This window comes from Protopterus annectens, chromosome 1.part1 (assembly GCF_019279795.1).
Source record: "Protopterus annectens isolate FY-2018-M chromosome 1.part1, PAN1.0, whole genome shotgun sequence".
Lineage (NCBI taxonomy): Eukaryota > Metazoa > Chordata > Ceratodontiformes > Protopteridae > Protopterus > Protopterus annectens.
The window spans coordinates 547,164,128-547,186,821 of NC_056726.1; the positions used below are offsets into that span (position 1 = coordinate 547,164,128).

A 22,694-nucleotide genomic window follows, 5' to 3' on the forward strand; every position below is an offset into this window, starting at 1 on the left:
CTCACCAAAAGGTCTGAGCTGACACCCGCTTACTCACCTATGAAAATAAGTGCTTAACTCTGCGATATAGTCAAGGATACTTTCATCTGCCTTCTGTCTGTGCTCACAAAACCTTTTTCTGTAAGCTTCAGGTGTTAACTTAAAACATTCAACTAAATATTTTTGTACTTTATCATAATTTAAACAATCAGTATCAGGCTGTTTAGAAGCCACAGTTATAGCTTTACCGTGGAGTAAGGGGGGGTCAAGATCCATACCCAGAGCCCTTGATCGACATTATACTATTCACATACCCTTTCAAGTATATGAATAAAACTATCAAAGTGATCACCCTGTTTAAACTGTGGAAGACATTTGCTGACCTTTATTGCTTCTGGGTTTCGGTTAGTCTCTTCCCCATTACCACCATGATGCTGGAGAAGAGTCAGCATCTCCTCCTCATCTGGACACTGCTTCTCATTTTCTTCAGCTTCTAAATACCACATTCTCTCTGCTGATTATACTTAGACCTCCAAATGCCACAGTCTCTCTGCTGCTTCTAGTTCCAAACTTTTGCCCTCTAGTTCAAGTCTGTTTAATTCAAGACAGATTTTAAGTCCTCTGAGGGAAAGGTGAGCTGTCCTGCTTTTGAGGATTTGTACATCACCGTTACCAAACTGGTTGCCCTCCTGGTTGCTGGTCTGAGCTGCAACTAAGGCTGAAATAATTTCCTCTTTAGTCAGGTTGGCATACACCGATCCTTTGGCTTCACACATCTTGGCCAACTGGTTCTTTCTCAGCTTGACATAATCTTCTGCTGACATCTTTACCTGCTTTCCCTGACTTAACTAAACTAGTAAAAAAAAAAAATCCCAGCAAGAACAATAAAAAACACTCGTTTGCAGGTCCCTAAGTCCACAGCAATGCTACAGCAAAGTATCTAAAAACAACAGGAGGACCCATAAGCTCCAAGTTATAAAACTTTAAGCAGGCACAAGCGCTTTCACATCTGCTTCTTCAGGTGCAGTCATACTTTTAAACATTGCTGAATGCATCACATGACAACAGTTCATCACATGACTATATACATTCCATTACTATAAAATATTAAAGCTGTATGGTAACCACAACTAAATGTTCAAAGAATATCCTAAAATGTATATTTCTTATATACTTTATGCAATATAAACACACACAATTAAAATACATGTTCTTAAAAACAGCTACTTTACCTATGTAGAGGTGTAGCCTTCAACTTTGGTCTCAGTGGTATTTGTTCATTGAGACTATGTCCCATCTCAGCTCTGAATAAAACTATCCATCTAGCTTCCAGTTCCTCTGTTTTATTGCATGTGTCCCTCCCCCTCAAACTCACAAAACTCCTAGCAATGGCCATAAACTTAAGTTTATGTTGACTATTAGTATTTATAACATGTTTGGCCAGGTCATTACTTCTGCTTTGTTTGCCTATGTGATAAATGTGTTCTCTAATCCTCTCCTTAAGTGTGCGGTCTGTTTTCCCAATATTAAATTTCTTGCATATTATGCAGTAGATGCACTATGTGCTGTGTATCACATGTAGCGTGTACTTTAAATTTATATAGCTGGTCCTGATCTGGATGCAAAAGTTAATTGCTTATATCTATATATCCACAATATGAACATTTGCCAAAAGGCTTATTTGCCATTCCACCCATATGTGTGTTCTTTTCTCTGGATACACATAAATGTCTTTTCAAAGACACTTGATTTCTAAACAAAAATTTAGGTTCATTCTCTATCCATTTTGTGACCGCCTTATCAATGGTCAGTATCCCCCAATTTTTACGTATAATGTTCATATAAGACCTGGCATCACTAGAAAAGCTTAATGGCACTTTTAACTTAGGCATGTCACCACTGGTCTCTTTTTCCTCAGACCATCTATCCGAATAATAAGGTCTAGCCTTAGTATGTCGCAAGTTAACTACTATTTGTATCTGTTTCTATATATATTTGTCCCCATAATCTCTGGCCAGTAATTCATTCCTCATAGTATTCAATTGTTGATGGAAATCTGCATCCCTCACGTTCAACCTAGACTCTCTGAAAACCTGATTCCTAATGACCTTGTCAAACGCATAGGTAGGGTGAATACTTCCTCTATTTAAGAGATGGTTAACCTAACATTCCTTCCTGTACAGGCATGTATATATGCTCCCTTTTTAAATATTTAATTGAACATCCAAAAAGTTTATTCTCTCATATGAAACAACAGATGTAAATCTTTAAAAAGTAGTGTTTGCATTCAAGTACATAGAAATTCCGAGAACTCCTTTTCTGCACCAGCCCATAAAATAAAAAGATCTACAAATCAACAAAAAAAAAAAAACATTGCTTTGATATGGGCCATACAATAAATACTCATGTTCCCATACAACCATGACAGCATTGGCATAGCTATTGGCACAAGATGTGCCCATAGCTATGCTATTATGCTGCCAGTATAGGTCATCACCAAACAGAAAAACATTATTTTCTAAGACAATGCTCAGTAAATTCCTAATTAATATAATTTTACTTTCAGAGAAATCGGAATACATTTCCATAAACCTAGTTAAATTTTCCAACCCAATCATATTAGATGTAAATGTAAAAAGAGTGACAACATCAAGTATTGCCATAAAAAAACCTTTAGTAGGGTTGTTATTGTTGAAATTGTGAAGATCTCTCAAAAACTGTTCTATCTCTTTACATGTGCTCTCTACTATTTAAAAGTGGTCTCAAACTCTTTTCAATAAAATGGATGCAGTTTCAGTGCAATAGTTTCTTCCAGACACTATAGGTCTCATGGATGGGTCAGTAGTGCTCTTTTGTAGCTTAGGCAAACCTTGAATAATGGGTGTAGTGGGTGAGATAACCATAAAGAAGTATAATAGACTACTATCCATCTTGCCATTCGAAAACATATCTTTTAATTGCTTATGCACTTTTTCTATGAACAGCTTAACCCTGGCCGATGGCAATTTCTTGTAAAAAACATCTTCCTTCAGCATGTGTAACATAATGGAATCATATTTACTTTTATCCATAATAACTATAGGCCCTCCCTTTCGGCAGGCCTAATTACTATTGTGTCATTCTTCTGTAAACCCAGTAAAGCTTCATGCTCTCATTTTGTTAAGTTATAAGACTTTTGCCCCTTATAATGTTTCTGCCTATTATAATCATTCAATTTGTGTACATCCTCTATGCACATTTTTTTCAAAACATTGACTAATGGGTTAACTGCAGGCATAAATATGCTAGTTTTTTTACAAACATTACTATCTTGCATTTGTGTAGTCTCTGTACCATTAACTGCATTTTTAACATCAATTTACGTGTAAACAGCTTTGTATCAAATATGACACCTGTAAAATCAGACCTACCAGTGGGTATAAAAGACAGTCCTTTTTGTAACAAATTAAACTCATCTTCAGACAGAACATAACTGGATAAATTCCACACTAAGTCTTTCTTTGATTGAATGTTGTATGGACTCTCATCAGCCCATCGTGTTTCCTCTTGTTCCTGCTGCGACCTCTATTCTGCTGTTTTAAACAGGTACCTTCTGTTCTCTTATAGGTAGCGGGAAATTCAAAGGCTGCAAGTCTTATAACTAAACAAAATGAAGCTTTACTGGGTTTACAGAAGAATGACACAATAGTAATTAGGCCTGCTGAAAGGGAGGGCCTATAGTTATTATGGATAAAAGTAAATGTGATTCCATTATGTTACACCTGAAGAAGCAGATGTGAAAGCGCTTGTGGCTGATTAAAGTTTTATAACCTGGAGCCTATCCTGTGTCTTCCTGTTGTTTTTGAAAAAAAAGTGTAATTAATAATAATACTGTTGTGAAAATGAAACTCTGTATGTTTAGCTTGTGGCTGCTGAGAAGATACATGCCTTTAATGACAACTGCTTACAGGCTACAGAAGTTCAATTAATATCCACACCACTGCTCAATATGTGACGTTCTCACTTTGGGCCAGTAATCAAGGAGGCTGAATCCTGACTACTCACACTGGAGAGGGACGTTCACTTTTTAAAAAAATGGATACACCCAGTATTTCCTGATGCAGCTCTCTGCATCAAGTACAATTTCCCTTAAGAACACACAGGAAATGCACTCAGTCCTTTGTCTGGATTTTTCTATCTCCCTCCCTCCAGGTCCCCGATAAGACTCCCTCCTGGCACAACTATAGAGTTGAGACCTCAACCGAGTGTCCAAGCCAAGTTTTCCAGCACCCATTCTGTGAAACCAGTGCTTTGTGTCCCTACTCCAAACAGCTGACATGCACATTCTTTGAGATTTGATTTTCAAACACGCAGTCACACACACACACACACACACACACACACACACACACACACACACACACACACACACAGCTGGGAAAGGCTGGCACAGATTTACTAGCTATGTCCCCTTCTGCCCAGGCTATAAGGTTGTTACACCACCACCAGACACTCCAAAGCCAGCTAGTCTAAGGCTCTTGCAAGGGTACCCAAGTATCCTGAGTGAAGTTAACATTAATACAAATGGTAGTTTGACTATTAGCAAGGCTTTCAGGAGAGGCTGATATATATAAATACTATGAGATTAAAATATTCTCTAATAGACTAGCCACAATGAAAAGTTTAAATATAGTTAATAATAAATACAAAAAGAACATGAAAATAGTAAATATCTATTTACAGTAAAGACCAGAGTTTCAATCACAGGAAATATTAAAGCAACTCAGATGAATAGATACACACAGATACAGAAAAACAGTACTTAACTAATCTCACTATATTTTCCTGACTGACCTAAAGAATTACTCTTCTCTGGTTTACTTACTACACAAAGGCAAGATGAAGTAGGTGAGGGGTCCTTCTCTGTCTGGTTCCAAAAACAGACTGCATTGAGTCTTCAGTCTCATCTAGTATTAAACACAGTTTTAGTCCTAGATTACAGAATGACATCACATACATCTGGTCATCTAAATTCTGGTTCCCTTGCCTACCCCCATTGAAAGAAAATGCCAGGATTTAGCACATGTGTCAATAATACACACACACACAGAGGTTTCCACAGATCTGTTGCAGCTTCCTAAAGCCAAAAAAAAAAAAAAATTCAAGCCTCCACCCTTCCAAAGTAGCAATTAGTTCACCCCAAAGACAATACAGAAAGCTTCCTAGTACAGACTTTTTGTTTTTGGCTGCATGAAGAACTGTAAGATAGTCTTTTTGGCTTTTGCCAGGTAATTTAATTTCAAACTATTTTCAAGGATAGGTAGATTGAGATTAACCTCTTCTCTTCCAGTATCCTCTGTTAAAACATGTACATTTGAACAGTTACAGTAATGCAAGTATATTTCCTTTTCTGTCCAGCAGTGCACAGTCTTGGTACATTTTAACACAAGCAACTTTACAAATCAATTTGGTATACAAATGACGTGATTCTTTACAAAATTCCAGCTAGCTGTACTGGTATATGTTACACATCCACTTCCCTACTTCTCCTGGTATAGCTGGCAGTACCTCATATAATCACAGTTACAGCTTACAAGAAGGTGCATGCCAGCATGTTCTTGGCAGAATCAAATTTTAACTGAAGGACATAAAAGATGTGTATGTATATGGCCACTTTGACTCATCAGACTTCTACTTGAGAATTACCCACCCTGCATCTCATTAACTCAGTCTAATAAAAATAACAAAGATCATGTCTTTTTGCAGAGGGCAAGCTCCCATGGATTTATAGCATTTCCTCAGTCACGTAAACTCAAACAATGGGGAAAATCCCTAAAATAAAGAAATGACTGCTGATGCACACTTGGAAACTACATCAGCAGTGGTTTTCCTTTTGAGGAATAGAACCTGGAAATTTGATTTCTTATCCAATAGGCACTTGTGGTGTGTGTGAAACTGTGTCCAAAACCTATGCAAAACCAGCTACAAGGAAAAGACCATTGCTTGGTGTAGTCCATCAAAGTTTCTGTCCTGCCAGCGTATAGCTATACCGCTGCTCATACTCCTCTTCATCCACACATCAAGTCCTTTTGAAATCATCTGTTTTCTTACAAGTCTGCTGCAAGGTTGAGTAGTTGAATCAGAGATCCACAACTATCTAGATAAATTAGCTTACAGTTTATGAGCACTTTCTTTAATTTTTCTTCCTCTGTCATCACTCAGTTACTCCAAAGATTCACATCTTTCCTAATCAGAACAGCCCTTCTACCATTCTGTTTACTTCCTTACACATTTAAACCATGTTCTTCATCCTTTATCCTAGGAGCCAGTATAATTCTATTTTTGGGTCTTATTTCTTAAGACTCTGAAGTCCCAACATTGTTTTTGACTTTTCACTGCTCTGTTTTTTGTCATGTATGTCCCTATTCAGGTAACACCTAAACTGCATATAACACTGGTGTATTCTGAACAGAGATAGCAAGACATTACCTACCACTTTTATGGGTTAAAAAAAACAGCTTTGAATCTTAGCATTTAATTTACTCTCACAACCCTCCCATTGAACATAATGTGTTAACCTCAGTATGACCAATATACTAACATTTTTCTCCACCCTTACATTAATCTTCACTCAACTCTAATGCTGTACAGGATGTTTTACAGTAAACACTCAGTTAACAGAACTATCAGGCATCCAGAAAAAAAATCGAAGAAATATAATACAATTTTCATATGTTGCACTTTCTCTTCCCCCTGCAGAAACACACCTTATAAGAACAAGTCAAGCCAAACAAGTAGTATAGGTGACAGTATTAGTCAGGCCTATTTTAATAGACACTCTTAAGCAACCAGAAACTACAGTTATCTGGCATCTAGCAATCCCCATGGGTGCTGGTTAACTGACAGTTTACCGTACTTGCAAATTCGATGATTTTTCTTTGTAACACTGAATCTGAGTTAACAACTTTTACAAATACAGCATTTTATCCAGTTTTGCCATAAAGCCCCTTCACCATGGCCTATACAATCATTTTCCTTACAGCGTTAGCCACAAGATAGTGCCAGACTTCTATCACTGGTCTAATATCTCAGTAGTAGCCTACAAATGGCCTTCTGTTCAAAAGAGCCCTTTCAGTCATGCCATTTATGAATTTTATTACGGAAATGATTTCTTGTCTCTTTTGAAACTTCCTATCCCATTCATACTTACTTTTTCTAGTAGTTGTGTGTGCTCTTTGAAAACCTGGGGGAGTAGATACATTTGCAAGGCAGGGCACTGTCATTCCATCTGCTGACATACCCTCCCATTAAAAAAAATGATGGAGTCTTGTAACTTACTTCTCACATGCCCACTGACCAAAATAAACTGGTTTAATGATTACCTGTTGGTAAACGACAAAAAATCCTACTGAACACATTCCCTATGCACCTCCTCAAAACTCCTTCGTACATAAAAAAGAATATCCACAGTCAACAAACGTATGGTCCTTCTCGGCAAATGACTTCTGATGCATGTCAGAGGTGTCAGTCTTTCGTACCTTGTCTGTTCCTTTGCCACAGAGTAACTTTTTCATGTGTTATGCCTGTGGGAAATAGTTTAATTGTATATAAATTAATTGGTAATTAATTCTCTTTTTCTGAACAGCACACATTGCTAGTAGCAGCAATCACCAGCTGCAGCTGATGATGTCATAGAACATGGCACAGTGATTATTGCACATAAGAGGCAACTTATGCTGAACGGGTTTACTCTATGAAGGTATAGTTAAAAAAAAAATGTCTGAAACAGGTGTGGAGGGTTGCAGAGTAAAATGAATGGCAGTACTCCAGTTTGCCATTTGCTTTCATAATGAAAATCTAGTAGGTATCTTGGAATTTCTGATCCTTTCTACGTTACATTCATTGTTCCCAAAAGTTGTTTGAAGAATTTAACTTGTCATTGGTCAGACTTCTGCAGTTGTACCAGTAGTATTTTGCATATTTAGAATAAGCATGTTTAATATGACAGTTCCTGCACTGCATCATGCAATGTAATTAGTCCAAGGTTAAAAAAAATGTTAATACTTTGAGTTACCTGACTGACTGATTTTGCTTTTCTAGTTAGCTGCAATCTTACAGCAGCAAGAAAGTCCGGGATTTAAAGTACTGTTGGTGACCGTGATCATTGCAAAAATCACCCATAAATGTACCAGATTTTCAGATAGTCACAGTCTCTCCACTTGAAGGCAACATGAGAAACAAATTTGTTGGAATCTGGATTTATAACTGAGCATGCACCTCCTTCTGGGTTGGCGAAGCTTAATCTACATTCATAGGCAAATTCATTGCCATTGTGTGATACCAGAGATCCAAAACTCTGGATTAAGGAAGTGAGGGGATGATCAGTGTTGTACATATCATAATGCAGGCATATATGCTATGCCACTACAAAAATGTTCCAAGAAAGTAAATGAGTCCCATAATTTCCTTTTGTACATACTTTATTGTTCATTTATTGGATTATAAATGAACCCAACAGGCTGCAGTACTCATTTGAGCAAACACTTTTCTAGCTAGAGTTCAGAAATGATTAAAAAAATGTAGGTTCCTGCTGAGGTGTGGAAGTGCAATGCATATATCTGTGTGAGATGCACTGAATCAGAAGACAACCATGGGTGACAGCCATCCTTCACTGAGTGAAGGTGAGTCCATTATATCTGTGTATGTAACACACACGGATTCACCCACCATGGACTTCAATGGTGAAGACACAAAACTGAATGACCTCTACATTGAAGAAGAAGAAGCAGCAGCTGAGGATGGAAATACTGAAACACCTTGCTGTGTTGAGCAGATTGAGTGTGAAAGTATGCGGACTTGTGTAAGTGAACATGTCGATTCATCGAACAGCTCGTCAAATTCAGATGATCTGGACATTTCAGATGATCTAGACATTTCCATGAACAGTATTAAACCTGATGATGAGAGCAACACTAATATGCTTTTGTCAGATTCAGAGCTACTTGAGGACGGGAATCACATGCCTTTGGACCACTCTAGTGATGTCATTGAGCATATTGTAAAGGAGCTTCAAGGAATTAGTGAGCTTCAAGAAGAAATAGCAGGACTGCGACAGCATTTGAGCTCAATAAAAGGATCTATGGATGAGGTTTCCTGCTGTGTTGATACTGTACTGGGGGACATAGAGGATATGCAGATTAGTTTTTGGGCCTCCAGGAAACATTCAGCAACTAAACCATGCCCCATATTGCGTACACCGTCAAAAAATAGAGTATTTAGCTTGTATTTCCATGAAGTTCCCGAACTTCCTGAAGAAAAGACAACAGAGGTAATAAAACATATTTTATCAGACTGTAGTTTTTTTAATGCTGCAAAACATGACTTTGCAATCTGGGAAGCTTGTAGGGAAGGTACTGCTGCAGCTGAGAGTGGAACACCAAGACCAGTCCTTGTGAAATTTGTACGCAGGGAAGACTGGGACATAATTCTGAAAAACACTTCTAATATTTTACAACATTCAGGTGTTAGGATTTCCATTACTGGTCAAGGATCACAACGGAGGCAGTCACTGCCCTTAATGCAAGGGTCATCAGAAAAAAAATCGAAACTGATGTCCTGCAGTTCAGTAGACTCAGGTGACAGAAGAACCGCAGAGCTTCGTAGACGTGAAGCAGTTTACAGGGAAGTGTCTGGTTGCATGGAAGTAAAGTCTCCAGCTAAGAAAATGAGTCATGTAGTTGAATTGCATAAAAAGGTCCCACACAGCAGTTTTTCTCCACAGCATTTTCCTGTAAAATCTTCAGAATACTTGTCTAAATTACATAACCGAGACATTCCAGACAATTCTTCATTACTGAGTCTATCTCCATTTCACCAGAGAAGTACCTCCAGGCATCCTAGGCTGTCAGAACTAGGTAGTTATTCCCATAGCACGCTAGAAGAAGCAGATACAGCTGATGACTTTCTTAGTGTACAGAAGGGATCAATTTCTGGTGTTTTTGAACAACAAACAAAATTATTAAGGACAGACGTAAGGTCAGAGTCAAATGATTTCAGGTCTGAAAAGCTAAAAGTGCAATCGGTAAATGACTGTAAAAGCAAAGAGTTTCACAACTCTTCATCTTTACTTGGTGATGAAGCTGGAAAAAGGATTCCTGTTTTTCCGGGGATTCAAGTATTGAAGACTGTATATGCAGACATTGGTGACCAAGAACAGTTGGATCAGGCACTAAGGGAGGTTTATGAGAATTCTCAGTATTACCTGGGCTCTTCTGAAGAAAATATTGATCTTGTGGACATGAAGTTTTATGTCAATAAGCTGGGGAAGGCTTTACAACACTTTCGATCTGCCTTGAAGGAGTTGTTTCACAGACTGGAAAGTACTGGTTCTTTTACTCCAGAATCCTTCCCCGAGTCAAATCCAGAGAACTTTCAAGCAGAAATTTGCACTTGTCCAAAACGGTCAACAATGGAAAATCTGCAGAATGGAGATGTATGTTTCCCCAGGGAAAGCAGTTCAGATGTCTGCCAAGAAAACAGTCAAGATGACCAGACAGGCAAATTAAATTTTTCAGAATGCAAAGGACACCAGTGTTTTGAATCTGACAGTATGTCACCAGGGTGCCATGGTTCACCTCATTCTCTGTTATCGGTACATTCCATATCAGAGTCTTGTTCGGACAAGACCCATCCAACCTGTAGTGAGGGACACGGTTCTGATTTTCATGAAGACCAAAGCGGAATTTCTGAGTGCCCTGCTCACAACTTAAAAAAGATGGAGCAGGTTTGTGCTGAGACCATATATCTTAACAAGTGTTTAAACAACTTTAAGAATGTTCTAAGGGAGAAACGGCAAATGCAGAAACAGTATCTGAAAGATGTTGTATGGGACTCTTACAGGACATCAGTGGATGAGTGGAACCCAGGTAACATGCTTTAAAAATATCCTTGTTAAATACTGATGTGTGCTTTTGTTCTGCATGTATGTAGTTTGCCTGATGCTGCAATAAATGAACAAAACTTTGTCCATGAATGATTACAAAGTACTGTAAAAGGCTGGGCTGCTTTGTGTGTTTAATGAATACATTTCCTGTATGTCTGGACAGCAACACATGTAAAGCTGAACAGCTATTAGAAGTACTTATTAAGCAGGTCTGCATTTCCATCTACAAAAGTATATACAATATTGAAATGATGGCGATTATTTTTACTGTCTAGTCCACTGTTTGGGGATAAAGGAATTTTTATGAAATCTGTTATTTTTAATTACAATTCATCCTCCTGTTTCTCCCCGCATTGGTTATTACACCACAGCTGGTTGCTGGGGATTGCTTTGCTCTTTCAGAGGATTTTGCATCTGTGCTTGTATGTTTCAGGAGGATGAGATGAAGCTTAAGATGTGGACTCAAGCAGGATGCAAATATCCTTTGTAATGAAATGAGGGGTATGTAGATACCAGCAATAAGCACTGAGTAATCTGAACCGTGCATCTGTGTTGAAAGTAGTTCCATTAAACAAAATGATGTTTCATTTCCATGCGTAATACACAGTCAGTAGAGCAGCACAAGTTCTACGCAGGAATATTTATGATAAATCTTCATGCAACCTGTAAAGCTCAAGCTGATAAGAGGACAGCCTGTATGAAAAGATGAGGGCCACACATGAAAGCTGCATATATTTTGTTGCTTTAAAGGTATACTTTATAATTTGCAACATCATTGGCATGTGTTGCATAACAAATGTCTACCGGGAGCCATTAACCAAATATAATGTGGCCACTGTTAAACTGACAAGAATGAAAGTTAGTTTCCATATTATTTTCTTGTATTTCAGTTTTGGTTTAACTGATGCTCCTTTATGCTTTCATCTCAGGTCCTGGTAATTCACAGTTGACTTTAAGATAGTTGCTTGAATAACCATCTTTCCAGAGTCCTAGTCTTTGATATAGACACTGCATGTCTGGTTACAAGAAATAAGCAGACATCTAAGGCTGTTTTCTGTTCTGTTGGGTAGGAAATCCTCTGTTATGTTTATTGACAAGCTGTCGTCGTTTCACCTCATCAGCAGCCTCTCTGATAACCTGATGCACTTTACCTGTGTTAAAGTGCTGTCCCGATAACTGGAAGGAGTGTTTGACCTATAAACAAATGAATAGTGATAGCAGTAATTGTCCAGATATCAGCAAGTGGGAATCCAACTTCCATATGTGCTGAAAGTAAAACACATTTTGAATTGCATAGCTTCTTACACCCTGTATTGAGTACAAAGTAAAAAATGTTCCTTTTAACCAGAAAAACATGTTACTGCTGAGTTTTTAAACATTAGTGTGTGGTTTCCCTGTAAATTTGGAAAAAAGTCTTCCTTATCACATTTTAAGAAATGTGACAACATTTATTCTGATAAAAAGTGTTCTGATCAGCAGAGTTTGATAGTCTGCACAAAAAATGAGTTAGGATAGAGGCACGTCAATAGTATTTTGTCACTTGCCTACCCTTAGGGTAGTACTGGCTTCAGCCCTGGGACCCAAAGTTGGAACCAGCGTAACCAACTCTGTAGTCTTGGTACCTGTGATACGATATCCCAGGTATGGAATTGAAGTCTTGTTTGGATAAATGTTCTATGTGGATTAACTAGAGAAAATAAGTAAACAAAGTAAATAACTGTATTCACCATGACATACAAGTATTACGCAGTGCAAGAGTTCCTGTTATTTGTATCTATTACAGAAGAAGAAAAGTCAGAACATTATTTACACCTGCTCAGGCAAAGACAAAACATCTAAAATATATATTGCTGCTGAGTTTGTAAACATTAGGCCATGGTTTTCCTATCAATTTTTGAAAAATGCCTTCCTTATTAAATTTTTGAACTATATCCTTTTAACACATCATAAACACCAGTCAGAGAATAAATGATGTTTTATTCTCTGATAACCGCAGATGCAGCTTTTTTGTATTGTAGTGATTTTCATTTGTGTGGCCTAAGCCTGAAATTAGCCCAGATGCATCAGTGTTCTGCTCTAGTAAACAACTGCAAGTAAATAAATCAGTTTGCCATATTTTATCCATTGTACCTTGTAGAATGAAGTTACCACTTTAGCAGCATTACCTTTTCAGTGTACTATAATTGCATATGCCAAACTAAGTTGTGAGAGTGCTAGTATGAGTGGAGTTATGACATGGTTCAGACAAAAATGCTAACTGAAACCCATGCACATTTTCAAAATACAGTGCATGTTTGTGGAAAAGGAAGCAGTGTTGAAAGTTTGTTACGAATGTTCACGTGTTGCTGTTAGGATCGATAGCCTTGCATGCCTTATCACCTGGGCTAATATTGTGGCTTTTTCTAATTTTTATGCACCTGTGTTAGGAACAAAGCATGTCAGCATTATAGAACAGTTGCTAATAAAGGCCTCCATAGTAGGTGATCATATGTGCAGTATGAGTGCAGCCTTTTGGCTTAACAATTGAATAGAAGCAGAAAATGTATTCTAAAATAAAACGTCCCAGAATTGTCCTAGTGTCCATATGACTTGAAACATGAGGTGACACTTAGTGGTTCAGTTTACTGAGCTACCTGTGTGACTAAATTAATTTTGACTGAAAATGACTCATTAATGTTGGTGCCTGATTACAAATGCAGTCCTGGGAGTATTTTGCATGGTTCTGTTTTTTGTGTAGTAGGTAACTGCCCAACACTGGGGTCATTTTCACCAGAGTATTCCAGCCTAGGTTATAACCTGAGGCTTGCTAGATATGTAGCCACTGTCTCTTGCTGTGATTCCAACTGTAGGATAGTGTACGTTTTGTGATAACAGCAGAGTTCCATCTGAATTGCACACAGTTTAGTAGAATGTATTGTACTCCAGTAAAAAAAAAAAAAACATACTGAAAGTAAAATTAGTGTGTGGCTAGGCCTCTTTTTTTGATCATACAGAGGTTTGTTAAGAAATGTTTGTACCTCACTTTTTTATGCGTTTCCCTACTGCATTTGTTCCCACCACCCATTTTAAGGAATTCTGAGACATATATAGTGAATGCCTGAGGACGTCACACCGTCTGGTGCATAGCTCCCCCATACAGTGATGTGCATGACATGACATGACTGTATTTGTGTATTAACGTTTCTATGCTTGCAGCTGTCCTGCACCACCAACTTATGTATTGGCCAAGACAGTGTTTTGATAAATGACAGCCTGCACAGGTAATGTCACACTAGCTCCCTGGAGTAAAAGTGAGCTTCCATCAGTTTACTTTCATTCAATTCCCTATGCAACCTTATAGAGCGCAGGTGTTAACAGAATTAGGATTGCTTACAGTTTAGACAAGGTAATCTTTGTATCAATGAATTGGCCTAGTATGAAGATGGTTAATGGTAGTTGCTCACTGGTAAAGCTCACAATCTTTTTTTGCAGTTATTTGTCTGCTTGGTTAGTATTAGTACACACTTCTGTGTTTAGACTAATAAATAGTATGTGCATGGAAAAGAGAGAGACATTCAACATGCAAGAAATGTGTTTTATTTGCTGTTTAGAAGTGTTTTTTTGCTATTGGTTTCTCCTGTAGTTATTATGCTGTCATTACAGTAGTGGGTTTAGTTATTTATTGGTTGTTGATGCCACCAGAGCAATGGGTAGTTTCAAAATAAAGAACACTGCATTGTCAGATAAAGTTTTAAGGAGAAACAGCATATTTAAGGGGAAGCAACATATTTTATGAATGTTTTTCATATCCAAGCAATTGTCTGGCATTCATTTTTTTAAGTTTGCGGAGGGGGTGTTTCTGTAATCTGACTCTTGCTTATTTCAGCTGTTAACAAAAACACTATTTTAGGTGCACGTATAAAAAAATACTAACATACAGAACTTCTGTGCTATGCATTGGTTTTGAATGACTTGCTCACATCATTAAGGTAAATTTTTATATTACTGTTGTAAGCATATGGTGTGTTGTTTTACTAACCCTATTACAGTGTGGCTAGGCCTCTTTTTGATCATACAGAGGTTTGTTAAGAAATGTTTGTACCTCACTTTTTTATGCGTTTCCCTACTGCATTTGTTCCCACCACCCATTTTAAGGAATTCTGAGACATATATAGTGAATGCCTGAGGACGTCACACCTTCTGGTGCATAGCTTTCAGCAGCTGTAAGGAAAAATAATTCCAGTATCCCCAGTGATGTTCCTTTTTGTAAACAACAGTAGAGAAGGAGTAATATCTTCTCCCTTTTCAAATGCCACACACGCTTTCTTCATCCCTTACAGTATAATTGTACACTAATCTTTCCCATGTTTTCTTTCAGAAGAATTTGGAGAAGAAGCACAGGTTATCAGTTTTATGTAACCCCTTTTCAGCTGTCGGTGTATGCATGACTCTGTCTGTTACTTTCTCCCACTTCAAAAACACAGTTACCTTCAAGTTTGATTTTTGTGCGTGTGCGCTGTCTTCATTTTTGGTTTGATGTAGTTCAAATATTCCCAAAGAGTCTGTTCAGTACTTGGGTTTAATTCTGTGAAAATTCTTCTGATAATGCTTTAGGTGATGTAAGAGTGGTATTTCAGCGAAAATGTAAATTTATGTAGAATGTTACTGCCTGTGTGAACTGTGATTACATGGGCAGCTTATCAACTGTCGCAGGTTTGGTAATGATCCCCTTTGATATGTTCGTGAAAGCTGAGTACAGCATTAATGAGTGAGATTTCGATCAGTGTGACTATGAGCAATTCCATCTTTAGTGACCTTCTGCTTGACTGTCTGCTAAGTTGTCATACTCTAAATTGTAAGACTGGTTTCTCACACTAGAGAGAGACTCTTTGATGATTAATTACTGAAAGGGAAATTTTAGTATTTTTGTTGAACTGTCAGAGATTGAATACTAATAAACAAGCTTCTTTCTATGTTCACTGCATTCACATTGAATTAAAGCTGGTTCTCAGGCCTCAAACGGCCCTCAAGTCAGCATAATTCTGAATAAGGGAAACTTCTTTCTGTAGTACATTTCTAGCTTTTCAGACGACATGTGGATTCTGTGATAGTTGAGTGTACTAATCTTCGTACAGACCTCTTAGCCATTTGAGTTTCAGACCCCATATTAAAGGGAAACAACCAGTTTGATGAAATGTACAGTGACCAGAGCAACAATTTTAAGGAAAGCATGAATGTGAATTGCAGCTTCATACTTTAAACATTAAGATTAAATATTGTTTAAATTCAAGTATTGGAGAAAAAGAATCTAGATTTGTATAGCACTTACATGTAGTCTGTATACCAAGACATGTTACTGCTTTCAGACAGTTGCTTACACTGTTGTGTAGGTCCAGAACTATAGAAATACAGCTTAAGGTTTTTACCAACCAAGAGCAGCAATGTGAAGGAAAGGAAGAGCGTGTGTAATGAGCATAAGCAAAGGCTAAGGCATGTACCTGCATTTGCAAAGGTACCGTTTATTTAAATCTATACCATAGGACATTTCATTTATTGATAAAATGCGATTCAGAGAGATACTTGCATGGCAGTTATGGGATGTAGATTCATTATTAATTTGTAACCCAAGCAAAATTATTCCAGCTGCAGGTTACTGTTTGTTAGACTATTCACTCCAGGACAGTAACGTAGCGGTCATTAAAACTTTTCTTCTTCTTTTAAGTAAAAGGTACTTGTCTTAAATTCTGATATTAAATGGGAAATTAATGGCCTTAATGAGATCATCAAAAAATAAATTAATTAATTTCATCATTGCCTTTTATCACACAGTGGAAATTTTAATTGTCCTATCTAACTGCTGGAACTAGCTCTGTTGGTAAAGAGGCATAAAGCCTTGACTATGTCCCACATGACAGGAGTTTGATTACTTACTTGGGTACATTTTACAGCTAACTGGGAAAGCAGGAATGATAAGGCTATATCTGCTTGGTTTTCTCTTTGGGTAGGGATGGAATAATGCACGGGGTGGGCCGGCCATTTTGCATACTGGTGGAGAGTGGGGGCCAGGCATACTGAAAGTTTGGGCCAGCATTCTCCACTTTGTAGAGAGGTTGGGGATACTTCTAAATGACAGCTATTTTTGTTTGCACATTTTGTCCCCACAGCCTTCAGATCATCAGCCTCTTCCTGGCTAGTTGACCATTTTATTCTTTCATCACTGAGAATGAGAGTCAGCTGAGAGGGTCTGTCATTAACACTGGCATCAGTGAGAGGTTTAGGGACTTTTTTTTATCATAGCCTGCCTCCATACACACAGTTCAGTATGCAGAAGGGGATTTGCAATGAGCTAACAGCACTCATGATTTCTTACTTCTGCAGAAGAGTTTCCCAGCAAGCAGCCCTTTTTCCAACACTGAAACATAGAAATTAGATACCTGTAGTCTCTGCCAAAGAAATCCCACTTTCCTTGTGCTCTCTAAGTGCATGTAGCCCACTGCTATCCACTGTAAGAGGCGATTGGGCAATGCATTTCGATTTTCACTTCTCTCCCTGCCTGCCTGGCTTCTCCAGTGCTGGGGCTGCTGATCAAACTTCAGTCTCCTGGTTTACAGTTAGGGCTCCACCCCTCTGCCCTGTGGAGCCAAGCACTTAAACAATATCTGATTGCAGGTAGTAACCTCTACGTAGTAATGTCAGCACATCTGGGCCTTAGTCTCTCTGGAAAGTCCCAACCTGATCAAAATAAAAGGGTCAGCTTCTCCACTCCTGTCTCCAGCCACAAAGGTATTCATAGCCCATTTGCTGCAAGGTTTTCTTATCTAGACGAATGAGACTAATCCGGTAAAGGGAAAGTTGCCCCCGAGTCAACCTCCTTGAGGGGAAGCCATTGGTCTGAAGTCAGCTGTGAGCTCGTAGGTATGTGTATGCGTGCGTGTGTGTGTGTGTATGCATATATATATATATATATATATATATGCATACACACACACACACACGTATGTATACACATACTGAGAGAGAGAATACATCTATGATAGAAAGATATAGGAGTGTGTGTGTGTGTGTGTGTGTGTGTGTGTGTGTGTGTGTGTGTGTGTGTGTGTGTGTGTGTGTGTGTGTGTGTGGCAGCAGTTTTAAATATACATCTGGAGTGTTTCTCCCCAGGCCTCCACTGAAAATTGGCTTCTTTCCAAGTCAGACTTTCCCAGTAAACAAATGTTAAATAAATTAAAAATAAAAAATGTACTATCTAGTGTAAACAGATCTTGCAAACTCCATTTTTAAGTTATTGTGTGGTGGAATGAGAAAATAAAGAAGGAAATAAGGCAAATCACTTTGCAAAATGATGCAGAAAGCATCTTCTCTTCATTTCCCTAGATGCAGTTTGTTTAAAATTCAAATTGAAATAGATATAATCTATTGAAAGTGGTAATGACACAAGTTTCACATTGCAGATGACATTACGGATCGGATAAAGTTAGAGCTCTCTGAAGCCAATGTGTTTTGCTAGTTTTAAGTGGATTAGGCTTGTTAAGGATAGGAAAATTTCAGGCTGTAAAAGGATTCAGTGACATTCTGTTATTTCTTTCCACTTACGCAAGCAGTTTTATAAAATAGAAAGTGAAATGAGGAGGCAATGCCTCTCTCTTTTTTTTGGTAAGGGAGGAGGCAATGCCTCTCTCCTTCTTTGGTGAGGGAGGAGGCAGTGCCTCTCCCCTGTTTTGTTGAGGGAATGCATAGGAATGTATTAGGATCGTGCCTAGGGACTGAACTCCTGTGGTAAAGCCAGAGTTTTGACAGAAGAAAGGCCACTGGACTTTGTGGTAGGCGGGTGTGGATAGCGTGGCTTCCTTAACATACTACTGAACACTCATCTTCTTGATGTGGCTGCTCATCTGTGTTTCCTGGGGCTGACAGCAAAACGCCATCTTGTGAGCAGCATATATGAAGTAATGGACATTCTAGCTTCTCTCCATCACATTGGATGAACATTTTCCATTACCTCCTAACCAAGCCATTCCAGTCTTCGTGAGGCTACTATGAACATAGAGATCCAGGAGATAGCAAGAGGTGGACCTAGCAGCAAATGGCTCAGTGCCACAAGAATGGAGATAAAATATATAGAATATATATAGAACAAAATATAAAATTATCCTTGGAAACATTTTCTTCTTTCGGCATTTACCGGTTAGGGGTCGCCACAGCGGATCACCTGTCCACTCATGATTGGCAGTGGAGTTTTACGGTGTTGAGTTGCCAGCCTGGCACCCAACCTTCTACAGAAGGCACACACACATGCATGCACTCATGCCTAGGGCCAATTTAGAGTATTCAATCCACCTACAGCATGTCTTTAGGATGTGGGAGGAAACCGGAGCACCCGTAGGAAACCTGCACGACCACAGGGAGGACATGCAGACTCCACACAGAAAGCACCCCAGCCGAGGATTGAACCGGAGAACCTCTTGCTGTGAGGCGACAATATCCTTGAAAACTAAAACAAAAATTTAACTTTATATACTCTTAAAGTCTATGTCTCACCTGGTCTTAATTTATTTAGTGTAGTTTAAACATGTTAAATGGGTTGGATTGAAAGGACTGTTTTTGAATACAATCAAGTTATGTTTACAAACCAAGACAGGCAGCTGATATAAAATAGACCGCACTTGCATGTAAAATATACTGTATTTTAACACTAACCCTGCTAGGTATAACAATGTAGTAATTTTTATATAGACAAAAAGTACAAAAATAAGGTGCCTGTGTAATAAAGTGGACTCCAATAAAATGTGAAGAATAACTGATCCATTTAAGACTTGTAGAGTAAAAATAAAATATGGTCACTGTTTTTGTTTTAATGAGCTATGCTAATTCAGGTGTGGGGTTAAGACAGAATAGAACAGCCAATTGTGATACTTCGATTTGCATGCTTAGCAAATGGCAAGTTATTGATAAATGAATGCAAGAACTGTCTGACATGAGGCTGCTTTATTAATATTTTTAAAACATTTAATTATAAAATGGTTGCATCAGCAATGAGTGCCAAAATAACAGGTTAGCTTGCAGAGGGATTGTGCAGTATGTTAGAAGGAAAATTAAGTATTTGTATTCACAAAATGAAAAAAGAAAGCAACATGAGGCCTAGAAACAGAAAAAAAGTCAGAGATTAGAAAGGACAAAAAATTATAGGGATGAGAGCCCAGAAGTGCAACAGACAAATGAGAAGGTTGCAAGCAGATAGCAGTCAGAATCCAGGAAGTAAACCAGATGTCAAGGACAACATTTATTCTTATTGTTGAGAGCAGGTAAAGTAGCTGAAATGATATTTGATAATTAGAAAGACTCATTTTGGATCACGTCTGTTAATGTAGAGTGAAACAGTGAAAAACGTCATGTGATCATCCAGGGACCTTCTTAGCTTAGACGGGAGGAGAAGTAAGCTCCAAGCAAGGACATGGAGACTGAAAACGTGGGAATGTAAAAAAATAAGGTGGTGTTAATTTTTGAAACTTTACAGGAAAATGCTGTACAGCCAGCAGACAGTGATAAAACAGACACCATAAAAAGGCAATATTGCAGCTGTGGTTGAAAATAGGAGTTGTAAGAGACAGAGTGGAGATTTTGCTTTAGTCAAGGCGACAAAATGTCAATGATTATTTTGAGTGGAGTGCATGGTAAAAGCAACAAATATTATTTTATGACACCTCATGTTTAGCGATAGTTGCTTCTGACATTGATGCAAGGGGGAGGCCATGCTGCAGGATTCTGAGAAGGAACCCTTTTCTGGAGTTCATAGTAAACAATGTGACTTTAAAGAATGTTTAGTTTGTATTGATTCAGCATAAAAAGTGAGATTTATTTGAGGGTTGAGGAGGAACCCAAGGTATCTGAAACAGGTAAATCTTCACAGTGTACTTCCAGGTGGTGTCATAATTATCCAGTCTGATCACTTGTCTGTTAGACATGACAAGGTCTTTTGAAACAGACAGTCATAACCTTTTCAGCAAACTCAAAAGACTCAACTTTGGCAATAACACTGTTTGCTGGTTTTGCAGCTATTTGAAATACAGACCTTTCCAAATCCATATAAATGTCTCATCCTCTACTCCTGGTAAACTTAATGCAGGTGTACCCTAAGGGTCTGCAGTAGGTCCTCTTCTCTTTTGTAATGATTTCCCCCTATGATTGCCAAATCTTAAATTAATAATGTTATTCAGATGATATGCTGCTCCTGCAATCCAGTGTTAACCACTCTGACCTGCAGACCAAATTACACCATGATTTCCCTCAGTTACATACCTGGTCCATGTCTGAAAAACTAATAATTCACCCCATGAAAACCAATGTCATGTTGTTTGCCTCAGCCAAGAAATGACCCACTCTCCCTCCTGCTCTCTCTCTAAACAGATCATAATGAGCACATATAACCTAATATCACTGAATAGAGGTACCTAGCCCTATTACTAGACCCTAACCTTTAATTTCCTTTCCCGCACACAGTGATTTTGTAAATAATAACGTTCTTGCTCAATTACTTGCAGGGCCATTGCTAAAAATATTTTAATACCAAAGCTAGAATATGGCCTTCTTTTTCATATTGTGTAGTCAGCCCACAATACTCAGTGTACAGACTTCTGAGAATAAAATGCTCAGATTCATAGTATTAGTGAACTCCAAGTGCACCACTGCAATTTGCTAAAAACTTCCAGTTTGCTTTCAGTGCCTATATGGCCACTTTTCTTCTAAGTACTACAATTTCCAGTGTTCTACAATGTGGTCACTGCCACCCCCCCGTAAGAGTGAAACAGTGTTTGTGTGGTAGGATAACAGTTTCTCTCAAATGTTGTTTGTCTCTTCAGATTTTCCCGGTTAGGGGACGCCACAGCAGAACTCCAGTCCGCTAATGATTGGCAGTAGATTCTTTATGGTGCCGAGTTGCCAGCCCGATGCCCAACCTTCAGCGAAGGCACACCCATTAACGCATGTCTTTCGTAGGGCACTCGACCTACTCCCTCCATTTAAAACTGTTGCAGGTCAGAGAGCCTTCTGTAGACTGGGACCTGATTCCTGAAACTACTGACATATAAAAAAATATATATATATATATATATATATATATATATATATATATATATATATATATAGATATTTATATATTTTTTTCAGCTCTTAATGCGGCATCTTTGGCGCATATATATTCACATGTATATAGGCGTTTATGTATTATATCTATGATTGCAGCATATTTTATACATATCTTGGCTTGTATTTTTGTATATATTTTTTCTTTTTCTCTCTGTATACGCTAGCTGGATCTTTTAATTTTAGTGTGTCTTCACACAATCTTTACTGTTATGTTCTGAATGTTGCTATTTATTTATTCTGTACATAATATTGATTAGAAAGACCGTGATGTGTTTTCTGCTCTTTGAGCTTGGGCCTTGATTGAAAAGGGTCAATAAGCCAGTCCACGTACCCAGTGAAAAGACAATAAATAAATAACTAAGCAGTACTCTCCTGTTGGTGGCCATCTTTTTAAATGATAATGTAATTACTTTTCAGACAGTCATCATGATGAGCTCTTAAGCCGCGGTGGTACAGCGGTAGCATTGTTACCTCACAGCAAGAGGTTCTCCCGTTCAGTTCTCGGCTTGGCTTGGGAGTGCCTGCTGTGCGGAGTCTGCATGTCCTCCCCATTGTTGGTTAGCGTTCGAAAGACATGCATGTGTAAATGGGCATGCCTTCGTTGAAGGTTGGGCGTTGAGCTGGCACCTCGGCATTTCTTAAAAATCTACTGCCAATCATTAGCAGACCG

General features: G+C 38.3%; 1 protein-coding gene across 9 annotated transcripts in view; it reads left to right on the forward strand.

The window, feature by feature from the left end:
* Window positions 1-22,694, forward strand: part of LOC122806326 (protein unc-13 homolog B-like) — a 2,554,726-nt gene that overhangs the window by 95,403 nt on the left and 2,436,629 nt on the right. For 8 of the 9 annotated variants that reach the window (XM_044076650.1, XM_044076675.1, XM_044076685.1 and 5 more), the window contains exons 2-3: window positions 8,059-10,883; window positions 15,258-15,280. In XM_044076650.1, the coding sequence (XP_043932585.1) occupies window positions 8,609-10,883; window positions 15,258-15,280 (2,298 nt within the window). In that variant the 5' untranslated portion in view covers window positions 8,059-8,608. The remainder of the gene's footprint in view (window positions 1-8,058; window positions 10,884-15,257; window positions 15,281-22,694) is intronic. The other variant, XM_044076667.1, reaches the window with a different exon arrangement.